The 18,643-nt window shown below is 43.3% G+C and overlaps 1 protein-coding gene across 6 annotated transcripts in view; it reads left to right on the top strand.

Annotated features, from left to right (window-relative positions):
• NLGN4X (neuroligin 4 X-linked) overlaps positions 1 to 18,643 on the top strand; it is a 296,820-nt gene that overhangs the window by 65,729 nt on the left and 212,448 nt on the right. For 5 of the 6 annotated variants that reach the window (XM_004768293.3, XM_045089266.1, XM_045089268.1 and 2 more), the window contains exon 4: positions 6,644 to 7,434. In XM_004768293.3, the coding sequence (XP_004768350.1) occupies positions 6,963 to 7,434 (472 nt within the window). In that variant the 5' untranslated portion in view covers positions 6,644 to 6,962. The remainder of the gene's footprint in view (positions 1 to 6,643; positions 7,435 to 18,643) is intronic. The other variant, XM_013064453.2, reaches the window with a different exon arrangement.

Here is an 18,643-nt window from a genome sequence, read left to right as displayed (position 1 = left end):
GCTTCCATATTTCACATACACTCTGTTTCGAGGATAATAGTATGTGGTTTCCGATAATCCTCAGGCTGAAGGCATTTTAAGAGCTGACTTGGTCTGAGCCCTCCCTGTGTAGGTCAGGGAGCGGAAGCCGTGGCCCCTACGTGATGGGCTAGGGGTGTCCTGGCTAATTAGTGACCAGGGCAGTGGGGCTCTTAGCTGATCTGACTCTCCATTTCAATGATGCTGCCAGGACCCTGATTTTTTTCATGGACTGTGTTAGCAGATGGCCTCTTCCCCCTTGGGCTCGTAACATAACTTTGAAGAAAACAGTCTCCATCTTTCCTTCAGGTTATAAATCTATTTCCATAGTGCATGGGAAGATGAAGTTACTGAGCCAAACCCACAGAGACATGCAACTCTTGATTAAAACTTGCATTGTTAAAGAATCAGACTCCTAAAATGTGCACTACATATAAACGTGGAAGTATACAAATTATATATATTTATGTAAAAACAAAAATTAAGCACACATACCCACTGCCGGACCACAAAGTAGAATGTTATCGATTATCTTTGCATATCTGTGTTGGTTGAGCCCCACTGTCTTGTGTCTCAGACACAACAGCTATCCCAGAATTTGGCTTTAATGATGGCCTTGCACTTTTAATATTTTAGCACAACTATAGCCCTAAACAATCCCCCATCTAGTTTTGTATAAAGCTATATAAATAAAACCACACCATATGTATTCTTCTGTGACTTGGTTTTTGTTTTTGCAATTTCTCCATCTTGATACATACTCTCTGTATTTTATTCATTTTTCACTACTGTATAGTATTCTGTTTGGGGGGAGCCAACATTTATTAGTCCATTCTCCTGTTAATAGGCATCTGGGGTATCCTACTTTCTTTGTGTGTTTTGTGTGTGTGTGTGTGTGTGTGTGTGTGTGTGTGTGTGACTCTGGCTGTATGTGGACACCTTTGTGCATATCTGCAGACACAAATATTTAAGAAACTCTAGAGGCACCTGGGGTGGCTCAGCTGGTTGAGCACATGACCTGTGGTTTTGGCTCAGGTCATGATCTTAGGGTTGTGGGCTCGAGCTCTGCATTGGGCTATGTACTCTGTGGGGTCTGCTGGAGAGTCTCTCCCTCTGCCCCTTGCCCAACTCATGTTCTCTGTCTCAAATAAATAATTTTTTTTTAAAGCAGCTCTTTAGGAGAGATGGAGAAGATATATACCAGGTAGTATGTATGTGAGACTGTGTGTGTGTTTCTGTTTACTGGCACCAAAGTCTTCTCTATGTTCGAGTTCCTCATGGCACCCAGACTTGGTTTCCAGTGGAATGGCACTGATTTTCACCAGGATGCTATGACGATCTAGTTGGACCCCACATCTTTGCTCAACACTTGATACCATTTGTCTTCCAAATGTTTGCTAATCCTTTCTGATCTCTTCTGTATCTCGCCAAGAATGAATGAGGTCAAGCCTCCTGTCCTCTGAGACCCTTGGCCCATCTGAGGGTTTACCATATGGACTCATGGAAAAGAGCCACAGAGATGGTTTTTAATCTCACTTGCATAACTAAAAAAAAAAAAAATTAATGGTACTAGTTATTGAGATAGGGAACAAAATACGGAGACAATGTGAGTGAATCAAAAATGAGATTTTCAGCACACGTAAGCCATGTAAGTGATAATATTCAGGAGACCCAATGGTCTGACTGTGAGTGAATCAAAAATGAGATTTTCAGCACACGTAAGCCATGTAAGTGATAATATTCAGGAGGCCCAATGGTCTGACTTTGAAGATGAATGACTGAGTTTGGTGACAGACGTTCACATACACATTCTGGAGACGTTTGCAACTTACTTGATTTAGACCTGGAAATCCTATTTGGTAATAGTTGAATCAGACACAGAAAATGAGTTAATGGGGTGTTCATACATGCTGATCCCTGTGCTTTCTTTGAACTCACAGACGTGAGTGAGGAAGCAAGCAGCCCTGTTAGGGGTAGTTTCATGGAAATAGAAACTTGTCGCAGGGTGGGATCATGTCTCCTTCCCTCATGGTGTTCCCGTAACATAGAACGGTGATATTTACGAAATACGTATTGACCTGCTTATAGGTTTTGTTCCTAGATGTGACCATGGTAAGTCCTCTTGTCCACATAGTTCTTCCAAAAATATCCATATCTTACTTCTAATCCTATATTTGGGCTACATACTATTGAGTGTCTCTCTATCCAGCCAGTTCTGACTGGACCCGATAGAAGCCATTCTCTCTTTGTCCTGGATTTAGTCTGGGTTGCACAGATCCTCTCGCTGTAAACTCTACGTCCTTCTACTGTGGCTCAGATGAGTTCCTGACCCGTTCAGCTTCAGCAGAAGAATGGAAGTTGGGTGGGCAGGTGAGGTCGTTGTTGCTCTGAGGCTATTGTGGGGCATAAACCCACCTTGAAGAACCCATCTTGCCTCCTTGGCATCTTCATCTTCCTCTCTAATTACTTTATTTACATCTAAGCATCATGGCTCAACATGGCGGACTTGTATGGGATCTGATTTTCAGAACTGGAAGCAAGTGCAGGGCTCAATGGGCGACGAGCTGTGACATTTGACCAAAGATTATTGATAGAGTGTAAACTTGCTCCCCTAGGAGAGAATACCAGAATATTAAATATATGCAAGTAATATGCGAATTGGCTAATGGCTAGCATTGAGTGACTCTTAGTAGGGACCGACAGGGGTGTGTGCGTGTGTACGTGCATGTGCACGTATGTGTGTATAGGTGTGTGCCTGCATGTTGTGTAAGCCTATTCACACACTCACTGGGCTACCTCATGGGTGAGCTCTGTGTTCGAGGACAAAAGATGGACCACACCCCACTCAGAGACTGGAAAAAGTTGGTGTGTTCCCCAAAAGCAAAAGGGAGGGACCCCGGTGATACCTAGAGGTTGCACACAGTTTCAGGACTGACTGTCTTAGGCTTTCGTAGTAAACAGCACAGGAGGTTTATTGTACAAGGTCATTAACTTGGACAAGGACCAGGGTCTGCTGTTCTTGTCTTGATGCTTCATGACGTCAGATGAAAGTGACTCTTCAAAGTGCCTCTTGGCATCAGATCTCTCTGTGACTCTCTGGCTTTCCATGTAGCTGAGAGCGGCACGGAGTAGGGCTGCTTCGAGCTCCTTCATTCTTGTTCCCTTTTTGGGGGGACTGGAGGTTGTGTTTTTGAAGATACATCCCCAAAGCACTCTGTCCTCTAACATATTTGTTCATAGCCTGGAAAGGAAGCGCCTTGAGTGCCCAGAAGACGTGATTTTATTCCTTGTTGGTTCAAAATACCAAAATAAGTTTAGTCTGGGCTGTTTTTAATGAAACACATCTTTTAACGTGAAACCAGTCTCCGTTGGAGGGATGCACGCTTTGGGGAGAAATGCATGGCGACTTTTATTTTGAGCCATTTATATTCTGATACGCTTGCATGGTTTCTGCTTTGTCTTAATTACAATCTCAGGCAGAATGACTGCCCTGTAGAGAATCATCCTAAAATAACCAATCAAGTTATAAATCACGTCAAAATGCCAGTCTGAAATATTCCTCTCCGTGCAATCTTGGCAGAGAAACCATGCTGGAAAGCCCTTCTTCATGTTATAATCATATATCTTCAATGAAAATATGATTTTTACTTTTTTCCCATTAAATTCTTTTATTCAGCTAATAGACTTTTAATAATATTTAAATTTAATTTAATAATTTAAATATTAATATAATTTTAATATAAATTTAACTTAATATAATATAAATTAATATAATTCAATAAATAAATATAATTAAATATAAATGAATATAATTTTAAATAATATTGATTTAATAATATTAAAATTCTAATAATTAGAATTTTTCTAATTTTAGAAAAAATAATTAGAATTTTTCTAATTTTAGAAAAAAATAATTAGAATTTTTCTAGTAATTAGAATTCTAATAATTAGAACTTTTAAAAAATCCTTTACGACTTGTAATGCCAAGACTTTTAAAGTTGACAAATACTTGAACGTGTGACCCCCCCACACACATAACACATGCACACATATCATAATCTTTCGTTGTAAGCACAGATCCTTAATCAGATGCATGGCCACCAGATTCCATATTGGATGACTCAGACCTCTGTTTCTTCCTGTGGGAAGGACATTTAGTGGTCTACAGGGTCAGCAGGTTTGAGGTTCAGAAACCGTGGATTTCAGATTGTAATGACTTGTGCAAATCAGCCAAATTTCAAAAAAGCGAGGAAATGCGTAAGACAGCCCCCAAAGTATGCACATTATCTAGAAAGTGCTCACATCCCCAGGTGCCTACTCTTGGGTCCTGCTGGTCCATGTTCTCTTTCCAGCCCTCAGCACCCTCTTGGTGGGTGGGGGGTAGATTTGGGCAGTAGAAAGACTTGATCCTTGGACTCAGCCTAAAGTCTAGGCATGACCCAGCTTAGGCACCTGTCATGTGTCTATGGCTCGTGGATACTCTCATCCACGTTGACTTGGAGAAGAGTTGAGTGGGCCAGAATTTCCCAGCAGAACTCCGTTTCTATGTCCTGACATAAACCCGTCAACCGAGTCCCACATTTACCAAGCTCTGCCTTCCAGGGACGGTGTGCCGCCTTGTGCGGATCAGGAAAGGGAGGCTCAAATATTCTAAATTCTTTGTTCTGCACTTGCTCAGCCCCGTGACCCTGGGCTGACTTTGGAGCCTGTGCCTTTTGTCTCTGTAGGCAGGACTCTTTCAACGATGCCCCCATTAGGGTCCTACCATTTGTATTTATTGAGTGGGTGTTTTTCTCTGCCCTACACCTTTGCATAGTGCACACCCCAGGAAGAAACTATGATACACCATTTACCTGAATCACAGACAGCTTGGCTTACTTCCCTCAGCTCACAGATGTAGCATTTGGGGACCCGAGTTCATCAGAATCACAAATTCATGGCGTCTCCTTTTATCGCCCGGAAGGCTCCAGGAGGAACAGCGGATGCTGGTTCCAAAGCAGAAGGGCTTTCAGGAAAACAAAAGACTCCAAACATGTCATCACCTTCTTCTTGTTCTTGTCTGCCTCCTAATTATTCAGAAATTGGGTCACAGTGTGGCAGAAATCCAAGTGTTGTGCACGGCAGAATTCAAAGATAGAAGGGAACACATACAACCACCGTTGGGTGAGATGCTTTTTTTTTCACTGTCATTGGTAAAATCCAGACTCGGAGTGCATTTTCATTCAGCTCTGATGAACTTGGCCCAGGATGTCAGGGACTATGGAATTCCCCCCAGAGGTGGCAGAGCTCCATGACCCATCCAGCTCCATTAAAAAAAAAAAAAAAAAAAAAAAATTGAGCTTATTGACATATTACTCAATAAGGGCTCATTTATCCATTTAAATGCATAATTATACCCTAGTCTAGAAACACTCAGAATCACACACAATGTCTTTCCAAGCATGGTGGTCTGTTTTTGGAGTTGAGGAATGCTCTCTTTCAAGCTACACTGCTTGCTACACGTAATGTGATGTTTTGTATTGCTAATGGGTCATTTACCATACTCTCCCACTCAGGCACAACCTTCTTTACTGTCCTCAGAGGAATGAGTTCTCTAGGCACAATCCTAGGATCTACATTCTGACAAGTCTGGGAGATTACACTCAGTGGGAGGGTAGCTCCAACGTACCACTAGACTTTAAAATGAGCTGCGTGGGGCATCTGGGTGGTTCATTTGGTTGAGCGTCTGCCTTTAGCTTAGACCATGATCCTGGAGTCCTGGGATCGAGCCCCGCGTTGGGCTCTCTGCTCAATGGAGGACCTGATTCTCCTTCTGCTTTTATGCTCGCCCTCTCTCTCGAATAAATCAATAAAACCTTAAAAAAAATTTAAGTGGGCTACAAAAACAAGCAAACAAAAATAAATGAAATGGGCTGAGAGCTGATAGGTTTACTGTAGATGGTTTAGGTGAAAACCAGGATGGTCATTTGGAAAATTTTACCTGGGAATGATGTTCTGGTGGGACGTATTACGTCTTGTGCAATCTTTGTCTTGTTCCGTTTTTATGAGGAGGGGACACTTCAGGGTGATGATCTGTGTAGCCTAATGGTGTATGTCACAGAATACCCCAAAAGGATTAGAATCCAGAGCCAACACTCTCTTGCTCCCTTGCATATCTGACGATTATCTACACGTCATAAAGCCAGTTTGGTCCGGTCCCACATGGCTCTTCCTCTCCTACTGAACAATATTGCTAGGCTCCATGCCTATATCCCCTTAGGGAGAAGTGGCAGTTTCCTTAGACACCTGAGAAACACTGTTTTGGGGCTAGTCTTTGCAAAGAGTGAAACTGGGAGCCATCACTACAGTCATCTGAACAACAGGTATAACAAATGGGGATCTGTTTGTTAACTCAATGGAGACTTGTTGAACATTTTCTAAACGTCATGCATCATTCCAGGTAATGGGGTGCCTGGTGAGAATGAAGGCAAGTCCTGTTCTGCTAGATTTTTCTCCGTGGAGACATGGGTGGACGGATTCATCCTGAATGAGAATTTCATTGAATGATGTTGGGCGCTGCACGGAAGAGATGTGGGTAGCATACCTTCCCTTGGCTTCATTATTCTCATCTGCTTTCTTTCCCCAGTAGGAGGACTACTCTGCCTTGGAGTTTTCCTAAGGAATCCTTGTCCTTGGGACGTGTTGGATGGTCCCCGCATCTTCGAGCCTCACACTTGCTGGAATTCCCTCCCAGGATTAAGAGAGTGCTGCTCTCTCCCGCAATGGGCTCCTGAGAAAACAGCTGGGTGCGTCCTTAACCTCGGGCTCTGTCTATGACTCACCGCCGGGGCTCCTCTCCTGGGTCTTTTGCTCCCCAGAAAGCCCTCTCTGTCTGCAGGCTTGCTTCCCGGCTTTGCTTGCTTGGAATCGTGTCACACACAGCCCCGCGGATGTGGCAGTGAACAATGTCGAGACCCAAGGGACTGTTATGGGTGCCGCTGTTCTTCACGCCTGTCTGCGTCATGCTGAACTCCAATGTTCTCCTGTGGATAACGGCCCTTGTCATCCGCTTCACGCTCATCGACAGCCAAGCCCAGTACCCGGTCGTCAACACAAATTATGGCAAAATCCGGGGCCTAAGAACACCATTGCCCAATGAGATTCTGGGTCCAGTGGAACAGTACTTGGGGGTCCCCTATGCCTCGCCCCCTACTGGAGAGAGGCGATTTCAGCCCCCGGAGCCCCCTTCTTCATGGACTGGAGTTCGCAACGCCACCCAGTTCGCGGCTGTGTGCCCCCAGCATCTCGATGAGAGGTCCTTATTGCACGATATGCTGCCCATCTGGTTTACTGCCAATCTGGATACTTTAATGACCTACGTGCAAGATCAGAATGAAGACTGCCTTTACTTAAACATCTACGTGCCCACGGAAGATGGTAAGTCCATCCTTCAAACACTTGGAGGTCAGTTCGGCCAGCAGGCTTTTAGAATGTCTTGTGTGGGATTCATCTTCTATAACCTGGTTGTTCTTTCTTCGTATTCTGAATGCCGCTGTTGCCCTAACGTATAAATTATGACACTCGTATTTATTGGGCATCTAGGAAATGGACAGTGCTATAGTTAATGACTTAATTACTATCATGCCTTGCCTTTTCAGCGTGTTACAGTGTTTCGTTCTAGTTGATCACCCGTGTCTGCATAAAGGGTTACATCGTCTATAAAGAAAGATGAAATCTACAGAAAAATCTAGAGAAAACAATAGAATTAAGAACATTGTCATGCCCAAGTTAGCAAACTGAAGGTTATGAAACAGGGTTTTTTTTTTTTTTTTTTTGCTTTAACGACTTAAGATTTTAGCTTGCTTCCTTCCTTCTCTCTTTTCCTTCCTTCCTTGCTTCCTTCTCCCTGTCTTTCCCTCCCTCCCTCCTTTGAGTCTTCAAAGGAAAACCACTCATTGTCTTAACTACACAGGCAAGGCACATTTCATAAAACGGATGGCTTTCATTGTGTAGAATCTGTGTTATTAACATCAATGTGCACCTTGTTTCCTTCCAATATTCACAGCGATCCGTGGCAAATGGGTGTCCTTAGATGATTCTGGCTATATTTGGAAATAATGTGCTTGCTTGAACAAAATGTCTCCTTTGTTTTCAATAACATAGCAGTGAAAATTTGTAAAAAACAAACAAAACAAAACAATGATGTCTGACTTATCAATTTCATGCAACGGTGGTAACATTCAATAATCTCTTCTGTGTAGGTTTCGAATTAAAAACAGTTTTTAGAAAGGCTAACCAGACTAAAGTTGTACTGTAATGTAAACACATTTCTCATTTACCATTTGCACATGCTATTTTTAGGCAAGGAGAGAGAGAAGCCTAGAAAGTAAATCTTCCTGGAATTAAAAGCAGGGATTTACAGGAATCATGGAACTCATCTACTGTAGAAACTGCACTGTGTCCTTTGTCACTTCTAGGGGAGAAATTCAATTTTTCTTTTCCTTGAGTCCTTGGAGAATGATTTTCCATTAGGATTTGGCTGGAGGTCTTAAAGAAGGGATTGCATGTCCCACGATCTCCCCGAGTTGCAATGGTGCCACCATATTGTATTTTTCCTGCACGTAAATGGTCCAAGGTAGCTGGTAGAGGGTGTCTTGAAACACGAGGCCAGGGCTGAGTTACTGGGATCTCAGAGGATGCACGGAGAAAGAAATGGGAAGCTGGGGCTTTATAACGTGAGTAATCTCTGGTGGGGGGTGGCCCTCGTCGTGATGCTAAGAGATCACCCCATTTACCTTGTAGGTCTAGGTCTGAATGCAATGTTCAGCAGTTAGAGGGACCCACGGATGCCCTCTTGACACACCGGGGGTGAGGCACATTGGTGGTTGCCTCGTGCAGAAATGTGGACAAGGCTCAGTGCGCCCAAACCCAGGGAGACGTGTCTCTGCAGAAGGCATCTGGGTTTTGGTCTTTCTCATCATCAACCCCAGTGTCTAGGAGCCGCCGATGGGACATGCTCCCCTTGCGGCTCCCCAGGTGCTCCACAGCATGCTTCTCCACAGAGGCTGGGCAGATGGAGACCACCCTCAGGGACAAAACTCAATAGCCTCCCTGATTACAGAACCAGTATGGGTAGGCAAGCCTGTGGCTCCAAACCATAAACAACGTGGCCATTTCCTTGTGGTTCTGTCTTAAGTAGGAATTTGGGAACATAAAGAGGGAAAGGGTGATCCCATGGAAAACCCATGGAATGTTAAGAAAAAAACCCCGGGGCCACCTGTTTACATTTTCGGGTTTTTCAGAGCGCCTTTGCCTACAGTGTCTCGCACGATCGTGACAAGAGAATCAGAAACCCAGGTAGAGTCTGTTTTCCTATAAGTCGGCGTTTTGCTGGTGAGTCAAGGTACGTGCCTCGTGTTTGTACAAACAACACATCACAGCCTGTTGTTATGAGTTTTCTGGCTTCTTTTCATCCCTTTTTTTTCTTTTTTTAAACATTTGCATCCATTTGAGAATCAGTATGGAGCTTTAGGTATTTAATTATTGGGAAAAATTATTGGTTAATCACTTACTGAATGAAACTCCTCATCCTTCATAACCTATTGAAATCACGGCGTCATGCTGATTTCTCCAAAGACCTCCCTTTGTGGGCTGTCTTAATTCCTATCAGTGCATTTACTTAACAGTGTAGACCACCCTGTTTTAGATTTGCAATTGAGAATTCTGCTCCGACACAACAGGATTTTAGATCTTTCTTCGGCACAACTTCATCAGGCACAACGAAGTGTCGCTGCCAAGAACAGTGCCAAGTATCTACTATGTGCCAGGCATGGTGTAGACATTCATGAGGGCAGCAGACACAAGCATTCCTCATTTGGGGAGACAGACGCTTGGAGGCAGCATATGCACTGCTCCAAGGGGTGTCCAGCTTGATTCCTGGAACCGGTCACACTGTGATCTTCCGTGGCAAAGGGGGAATGAATTTAGTTTGCCGCTGGAATTGTATTTGCTCATGAGTTGACTTGACCGTCAAGGGGGTGGGTGTTGGATTAGCCAGGTATTTAAGAACAAAGACCTTGGATTGTGGAACAGGGAGACCCACAACACCAGAGCTAGTGTGCCAACGATGTTATAAAGACACAACAAACCTTCTGGACTTTGAGGATGGCATTGGGCCAAGAGGCAATGACTGTGGGCAGCTTCTAGAAGCTAGAGAAGACCAGGAAATGGATTCTCCATGGGGGCCCCAGAAAGCTGCCCCATCATGCCTGCCATCTTGATTTTAGCCCTGTGCAACTCTGACTTACAAAACTGTAAGATAATACCCGTTGGCTGCTGTCGGACGCCCCCAACGTTTGTGGCAGTGTGTTACACACCTATTTAAAAGGCACAGTCAAGTCTCTACCCTAATCAAAACCAAAGTCATCGCTGAAAAACTGTTTTATGGTGAGCCTTTGGAACCCAAACCCATTCTGACACTCTTCTTTGCTTCTCTTTCAAGCTCAAGAGTTACTGACAGAAAAACCCTCTTTTCTTAATGCCTGTTCTTTAAAACAGCAGCTTTCCTGCACGGGTGCCAGGAAGACAATATGGGTTCCAGTCTGTGGGGTGACACTTTGCAGATTTGAGACCTTAAATCTATAGCGCATACACCCAACATTTTTCCCCACTGGGTTATCACAGTGTTAGGGCAAATCCTACTAAATATGGTAATTTTTACATAGGGGTGTGCTAAAGGGACACTTAAATTTACCCAGGCACCTAAAAGAAATTTCCAGAACCAATGTCCATGAATGACCTACAGCAAAGCGTCCATGCCATCCTCTTACATCCATTAAATGTCACTCAAAATGGCAGTTGTATCTCTAAATGGCTTCTTGTCCTACATGCTCCTATGCTAGCAAAATATTTTGGGTTCCCCCGTCTTCCTCTCTAGACCTCAAGATCTGATGTATTCTGGCCAGAGTGATGCTTCTTGTTTTCTTTGATTCTTCATGCTCTTTAACATAAAGTTGGTTCCCTCCTCGCTGCTCCTCTAGAGCTTAGAGGAACAGCTCTAAAACCATGCCTGCTTGGTTTAAAAATGCTATCTTGTCCCCTCAGAAGCTGTGGGACTGCAGGTTGGTCACTTGGCTTGTAGGTCACCCCCCTCCCTTTTCCTTGTGTGTCTGAGATGTGCTGGGAGGAAGGTTAAGTCATTAATCCATATAAAGTGATTTACTCCCGTATCCTGCCCACGTAACCTCTCTGTAGTCTGATGTTAGCAGAATGTAATCAGTCGTCAGAAAGGGAACCAGAATGTATCAGCAAAATTGCTTGTGCGTATGGGGTCTCATATAAGCATTAATCCAATGCATAGTACATGTTTCTTCTCTATAACATAATTATTTACTGTAATCGTGGAGGATTCAGCTTAAGGAACGGGAACAAGAGACCATCATTTCTGACAGGACTGAGTGTGGTTTTAATAAAAGAGAATTTAGAGGGAATACAGTTTTTTTTGTTTTTGTTTTTGTTTTTTTTTTGTTTTTTTCCCTAAGAGCAGAGAGTTATTCTGCTCTGTTTTATTCCTAAGCTTTGGTGCTCGCTTCGGCAGCACATATAATATTCCTAAGCTTTGTCGTTTTCAGCCACAGTTGTGAAATGAATTTCAGCATCCTATGTGAGCTACAGAAATTAATCATCAAGTAAGCTTTAAAATTCATTTCTTAGAAGAGTGTCTTAGAACATCCAAAGACAATAGTGTTCTCTCTCTCTCTCTCTTTTTTTTTTTTTTTGGGTTACGTGAGATAAAGGAGAAATTAATTTCCTTTCTCTTCTCATCAAGTCCCAGATAGTCCAATTGTATGCAGACAGTGGCAGAATCCAGCCGACAAAGGGAAATCTAAGTGAGTTAGCACAGCGAGACAGACGTTTGAACCAATCCACATCAGCAGGCAACCGACGGGAAGACAGTTCGGTGATTGCCATTTTCATGTGTCACCTGGATGTTTGACGTTGTGTAGACGTCGTTTTTAAGGGAAGAGAATTATGGAAGACGATTAAACAAATATCTGCCCAACAGGGGTTCATTGAAAGGAATTTAGCATTTTGTGACGACGGTTTGACTGGAGTACGTTTCTGATCACAGGCGTCTCTCCCCCAGCTCAAAAGTTTTCACCCATTTGAATGTAGAATCATACCCTTATGGAGTGTTGAGCAATCATGTATGTGAAGAATACTACCCAAATACTATTTGGGTAGTCCGAATTATACATGTTTGGAAAATAGAGCCAAATCTTTTCCTAAGAAGAGACCGGTCCCTTACTTCCCATCAGATGAACTCTAACTCCATCCCATTTGCAATTTAAATGTTTCTCACCATTAGGACAAGTCTCAATTACGTACAATGTGTCAAAAATCCAACTCGCCATATGGTGTGTACCATAAACAATGTTGCAAAAAACGCATTTAAGATGAAAACTGGGCACGGGACTGGTCTGCTCGAATCTGTCCCTTCGCAACAATTGGCTGATGATTTCCTTGCACAGCCTTGCCTCCGGGACACTGAATAACTTTATTTGTTGCTGACTGATACCACTAGTTCGGACACGGTCATTTATTTTCTGTGCCATCTTGGCTGAGATGGTCACCCTTCTCGATATTTAGTGACCTCGGTTATTAGTGATAATAACACTCCTGATGTACCTCCTCTGAATGTTGTTTGGGGTTATACCAATTTTGGAGGAAGCCACTGCATCATTATAAATTGTGATGAACAATATTAATTATAGAAATGATGATGAAATGGAAAAGGTCCATACATTGCCCATTTAATTTCATGTGAATTTAATATCAATCTCCTTATATGATCGTTCACCGGAAGATTCTGTCTTTCGGGTGCGCTGGTTGGGAGTAGGTCTCTGCCTTCCTCCTGCGTGTGTTTTGGTTCTATGCCACGTTGCATTTGTGGGGTTTGTTCTATGTTCGTCCTTTGTCTATAAGAACTGTTGTCCTTCGTGTGTCAATGTCGAAAGTACAGTAAACATGGACAGAAGGAGAGACTTCCTTAGCTTTGGATTCAAGGGCCACGGAGGGTGTGTGAGATGCCAAACAGTGACCCTTTGTACATGAATCCGACCTACAGATCCCACACAGAACCTGCAGGCGACCATGCAGGAAGAGTCTGAGCGATCTCATCCCCTACTAATACTTGTTAAGATAAAGGGAGATGAGGAGTCTCTATTTTATTAATTCCATCAAATATTCTGCATGTCGGTTCAGAGAAATAGGTTTCTGCAAACTGGAAGCAGTTCTTTTTTTTTTTTTTTTTTTTTTTTAAATGGAAAAGGATGCCTATTAGATTGCATATGTGGATATTGCAAGTGAAGGTATATGGGGTGTGTGTGTGTGTGTGTGTGTGTGTGTGTGTGTAAGGTGTTCGAGGAAAGCCAGCAAGAGATACCCACAGTTCAATTAAGAACAAATGTGTTATGAGTTTTGGAAAAGTAAACTTGAACACGGGAACTACTGGACTGTTCTGTCTTCGCTGAAATCCCAAGTCCTCTGATGTCCCATTAAGCAGAACCCCCTCTTGTCTGATGGGCATGTTCCTGAACACAATATTCCAGTCTGCCCTGGAGGGGGATGGGAGGTGTTCTGATCAAAAAGGGAAGGAACATGTGAAGTTTTGACACTTCTCAATCAAGGGAGATTTCGTGGTGTGTTTCCTCAAGATAAGAAAATGTTCATTAACCCTCTTTCTTCCTAAAATTGATGCCTTCAGTTACATTCTGCTCCTATCCCATTTGAGACCTACTCATCTCTCGATCCGCTCATCCAGTGTTCCCGTCACACCCCATCCACGTTCTACGCGTTCACGGACTTTCGTCCTACCTCAAGCCACGTCACCTCCAGATCTCATCTCCATGCTCCGGTTCTTTGTCTTCTCTTCCGTCTTTCACTCCGGACTCTCCTGAGAGCCCTTTTATCTCACTCCCTTAAACATTATTGATTTGAAGAAAAGAAAAAAGTTAAAATCATTGATTTGAAAAATGACTCTCTGCCCTTCCCGTACACAAGGCATCGAACCGGTCCAAGTAATGATACAAGGAAATACAACCTCTTTGCTTGGAAAATGATTAAGCCCCGACAAAACTCAAGGTTCACAAAGGGATCTGTGAGTTCAAGTTATTATTATTATTATTATTATTATTATTATTATTATTTTTAAAGGACAGGTAATCTGTACCTAGATACTTTCCATTGAGGACCCACAATGGAAATTTTTCCACCAATCCAGACACAAATACAGAAGGCATACCCACATACGTTGTGTGCAACAAGATGGTTTCTGACTCCCTCCAAAGTAATCTCATTGTTCATTGCTTTTCTAGATGGGCCAAGACATAAAAAGTGCAAAAATGGGAAGGAGGGAGAGATTAAAAACCTAACAAAACCATAGAAAGGTACATTGATCATATAATCTAACTTTGAACATTGAACACACGCACCTGGGTGTTGTTGTTGTTGTTGTTGTTGTTTTTAATTTTTTAAATTTCTTTTCACTGTTCTAAGATTCATTGTTTATGCACCACACCCAGCACTCCATGAAGTACGTGCCCTCCATAATACCCACCACCAGGTTCACTCAACTTCCCACCCCCCGCCCCTTCAAAACCCTCAGATAATTTCTCAGAGTCCACAGTCTCTCATGGTTCATCTCCCCTTCCAATTTCCCCCAACTCCCTTCTCCTCTGCATCTCCCCATGTCCTCCATGTTCTTCCTTCTGCTCCACACATAAGTGAAACCATATGATAACTGACTCTCTCTGCTTGACTGATTTCACTCAGCATCATCTCTTCCAGTCCCGTCCATGTTGCTACAAAAGTTGGGGATTCATCCTTTCTGATGGAGGCATCATACTCCATATGTGGACCACATATGGACTCCATATATGGACCACATCTTCCTTATCCATTCGTCCGTTGAAGGGCATCTTGGTACTTTCCACAGTTTGGCGACTGTGGCCATTGCTGCTATGAACATTGGGGTACAGATGGCCCTTCTTTTCACTGCATCTGGATCTCTGGGGTCAATACCCAGTATACACCTGTGTGTTTTTGCTTGGTTACATTTTTGACATTGTGGGATTCATAACCGGAATTCTAATGCAAGATTTTTCTTCTCAGCAGACTGTGCAGTGAGATTAAATCCAAAGAACGTAAGGTTCTGTTCTGATCGAATACTTTTATCCCCAGAAATTTAAGGAAAAAAAAAAAAAGATCTTTTATTAAAAGCTTTCTGTTTTTCTCCCAGCTTTTTAACTACTGATAAACGTTCATCACTCTGTTTTGTCGTGTATCCAGATAATACGCAACAAAGTTATATTAATTTTGTCTATTTAAAAAGACTTTAGATTCAAAAGCAGCAGCAGAGCGTAGAGAGAGAACAGCATCTTCCCCGAGAAAATTTAAATGTTTAAAATATATCAACATAGGCAGGATCTGAGCATGGAGCCTGAGCAGGGCTCAATCCTAGGAGCCCCGGACCATGAGCTGAGCCAAAATCAGACACCTAACCCACTGAACCAACCAGCTAACCACATCCTTTTTTATTTTTTTCCTAAAAGAAAGGGATTTTTGGCATGTTGACTATCACTGTCAGAGTTCTTCTGTAGTCAGTGATGGAAGTGAGCAGGATGTCCATCCCAGGATGATAAAGACCTCCACGAGGGGGGATCTGAAGGGCTCATTCCATCCCCAGTCCTCTGCAACTTGGAACGGCCCTGTCCATGACACTCTGAAGCCCTACACAGAGATGGTGCATCCTTCTGCGTGTTCGTAGGGTTCTAATGCAAATGTTATTTTACCAATCTGTACCTCCAGCAGGCTGCAATCATTTATACTTCCTACAAGTATTGCCAGGCATCTTCTGTGCTCTGGACGTTGCCTCTTGGCCTTTATCTACACCCAGCAGAGAGAGAGACAGACCAGGAACCATAGCCAAGCTGCCAGGGACCACCCCAAGACCCCAGATACATTCCCAGTACCTCCCTGCACCAAACCATCTTCAAAGTGGCATTGGTAGGAGCAACGCTGAAACTCACAAAGCAAGACGATCACCAGCAAAACAAAGTCCCCGCTGTCATTGGTCTGGTAACGAGAGACAAGCAGTACATGCATCACAAAGATGCAGATGCCCAGTAGACTAGGGGACATCAGAGAATGATGGGAGGGATGCCTTGTGTGTCGGCCGGGATGCACAGCACAGATAAATGAATGCGAAGCCATGGGTTTGAACCTGGCCCAGAAGGATGTTGGCGGTTCTAGGAGAGAGCTCACTTCATTGTTCCAGAGGGTTGCTGACATCTACGCAGGAAAGCGCTACCAACAGATCCGCAGAAATTTGAAAGACTGCTTTTTCTCATTCTGTTGCTTGCCAAATCTTTGAAGATAAGCCCTTTCAGTGGCATCTTCTGCAAACCTCCTCTGCATGTTTCACTTCCTCCTGCAAGTGGCTTTGAGACCCTCCCGTTCTCCTCCCTAGCTCACAGCACCTACACTGACCACGGATGATTTGTTCCTATATGGAGGTCTTGGGAACCGTGATCACAGCCGACGTCCACCACTAGCCACACCTTTCTTCTCTATCACAAAATACATCCTAAATATACCCAGAGTTGACGTTAAATTGTTTTTTGTTTCTCTGGAAAATGTATGAAGATCTTGGCTTCTCTCTCTTGTGCCTGAAAGTCCCACATTCCCCTAATTTTTTAAAGAGGTAGTTTTCCAGCAAGATTTAAGAAGTAGTAGAAAACTGGACCCCTCTGCTTCCCAAGACAGAATGAATACACCAGGGCGAAGTGACCGGCAGCTGTGGCTGAGATCCCGCCACGGGATGTTGACCCACATCATCCCTACCAATTGCAGCCAGGCCAACGTCTGTTTGCTGACGTTTCCCTAAAACACTGAGCCCGGGAAGGCAGCTTAAAATCATCATAGGAAGGCCAAGAGGCTAATTGATTTGTAGTTTTGAGGAAGATGTGCCTTGCCTTCTTTTAAATATCATCGAGTAAGATTTGATTTAATGGTGCAGGAATCCTTTCCAAGAAATTAATTGAAGTTCATGGGTTAGAATCATTGAAATGAGAAGAATCATTGTCTTTGAAGGCTTTCTCTAGACATAGGAGGAAATGAGCTTTCTCCAGCATTTGCTCTACTGAAGGCTTTCTTGCTACTCTTCCTGTGGTGGTTGTCTTCACTGTCATCAACACTAACATCATTGACATTAGATGATCTCTGACGAGACATTATGAGGTCTGGACCCAAGGAAAATTTGGGGTCCATGAGCTTCCCAATAGTTATTCTAAGGCTACAAAACATCACTTAGAACCTTTTAAAAACCCTTGCAGATCATAACATACCGATTAATCCTTCAAACTTTTCTTTTGTCAAAGGGTTTTTGAGTTGACCCGTGTTATGGGTTGAATTGTGTTCCCCCGCCCCACCAAAAGGATATGCTGAAGTCCTAATCCCTGGAATTTATGAATGTCAGCCTATTTGGGTTTAAGGTTTTTAATAGATGTAATCAAGGTATGATGAGGTCAGACTGTATTAAGAAGGACACGAAATCCATTACGACTGGTGTCCTTACAAGAAGAGACACAGAGAGGAAGACAGACAGAGACGCATGGACAGAACATGATGTGAAGACGGAGTCAGAGATATGAGGGATGGATCTCCAAGACAGGGAGCACCAAGGGTCCCTGGAAACCACCAGACACTAAGAACTGAGAGACAGACAGACACATCATGGTCCCCCAGACTCTAGTCAAGTAATCAACCCTGCTGACTCTGTAATTTCAGATATCAAGAGGAATTAATTGTAGCACAGTATTGCAGGTTGGATGTGAACTTACAGAGTTGTCCTACAACATGATGGGACAATAAGTTCCTGTAGTTTTAAGCCACCTGGATTTGGGTCTGAATCATTGCTATTAGTAACCTGGCATTTTTGGTTTATCATTGGCTTTATTTGGTCTCTGTGATGCTGTTTCCATGTAAGGCCAAAAAAAAAAAAAAAAAAAAAATTGGACACCAGCATGTCCCTGTGATGTCACCCTTGATCTCAGAGGATCACATTGGCCTGGGGATGATTCCACCATCCAGTTTGTGATCAAAGACCAACTCAAACCAGTTTCCAAATCTAGGGGGAAAATTACCCTTGGATCAGCATGGCTTTGGTGAGCATACATTTCCGAATGGGGGGAGGGATGGGTGAGTCCAACAGTACCTACCCTAGGGCTGATGTGGGCAACGTAGGTCCCCAAAGGAAAACAGGATGCTAAGCAGGCAAAAACCATCAATGTCCACTGCCCTCACTCATATTTGGGATAGAAACGAGACAAGAAATGGTATTGCTTCAGGGGCAGGAAAGCGCTACCCCGGATAGTTCTTCCTTTTTAACTCTGAGGATTTGGAAATGGGAAACCTTGTTTATGAGTTGTTGTTGGTGTTGTTTTTTAAGCATGGGGACCCTTTGGGACATAGAGTGATGATAAAGTGACAGGAACATCTTGCCCATGAGGAAATTTTTATTCAGGCAACGCTGGGGCAGGACCACATTGGGAGCTGCACTGGAGGGACATCTTGATCTGGAAGCTGG

The sequence above is a fragment of the Mustela putorius genome, unplaced genomic scaffold (assembly GCF_011764305.1).
Source record: "Mustela putorius furo isolate JIRA1106 unplaced genomic scaffold, ASM1176430v1.1 tig00003836_pilon_pilon_pilon, whole genome shotgun sequence".
In the NCBI taxonomy this organism is placed as follows: domain Eukaryota; kingdom Metazoa; phylum Chordata; class Mammalia; order Carnivora; family Mustelidae; genus Mustela; species Mustela putorius.
Note: the sequence above shows the minus strand (reverse complement) of the source record. Positions and strands in the feature narration are given on the sequence as shown.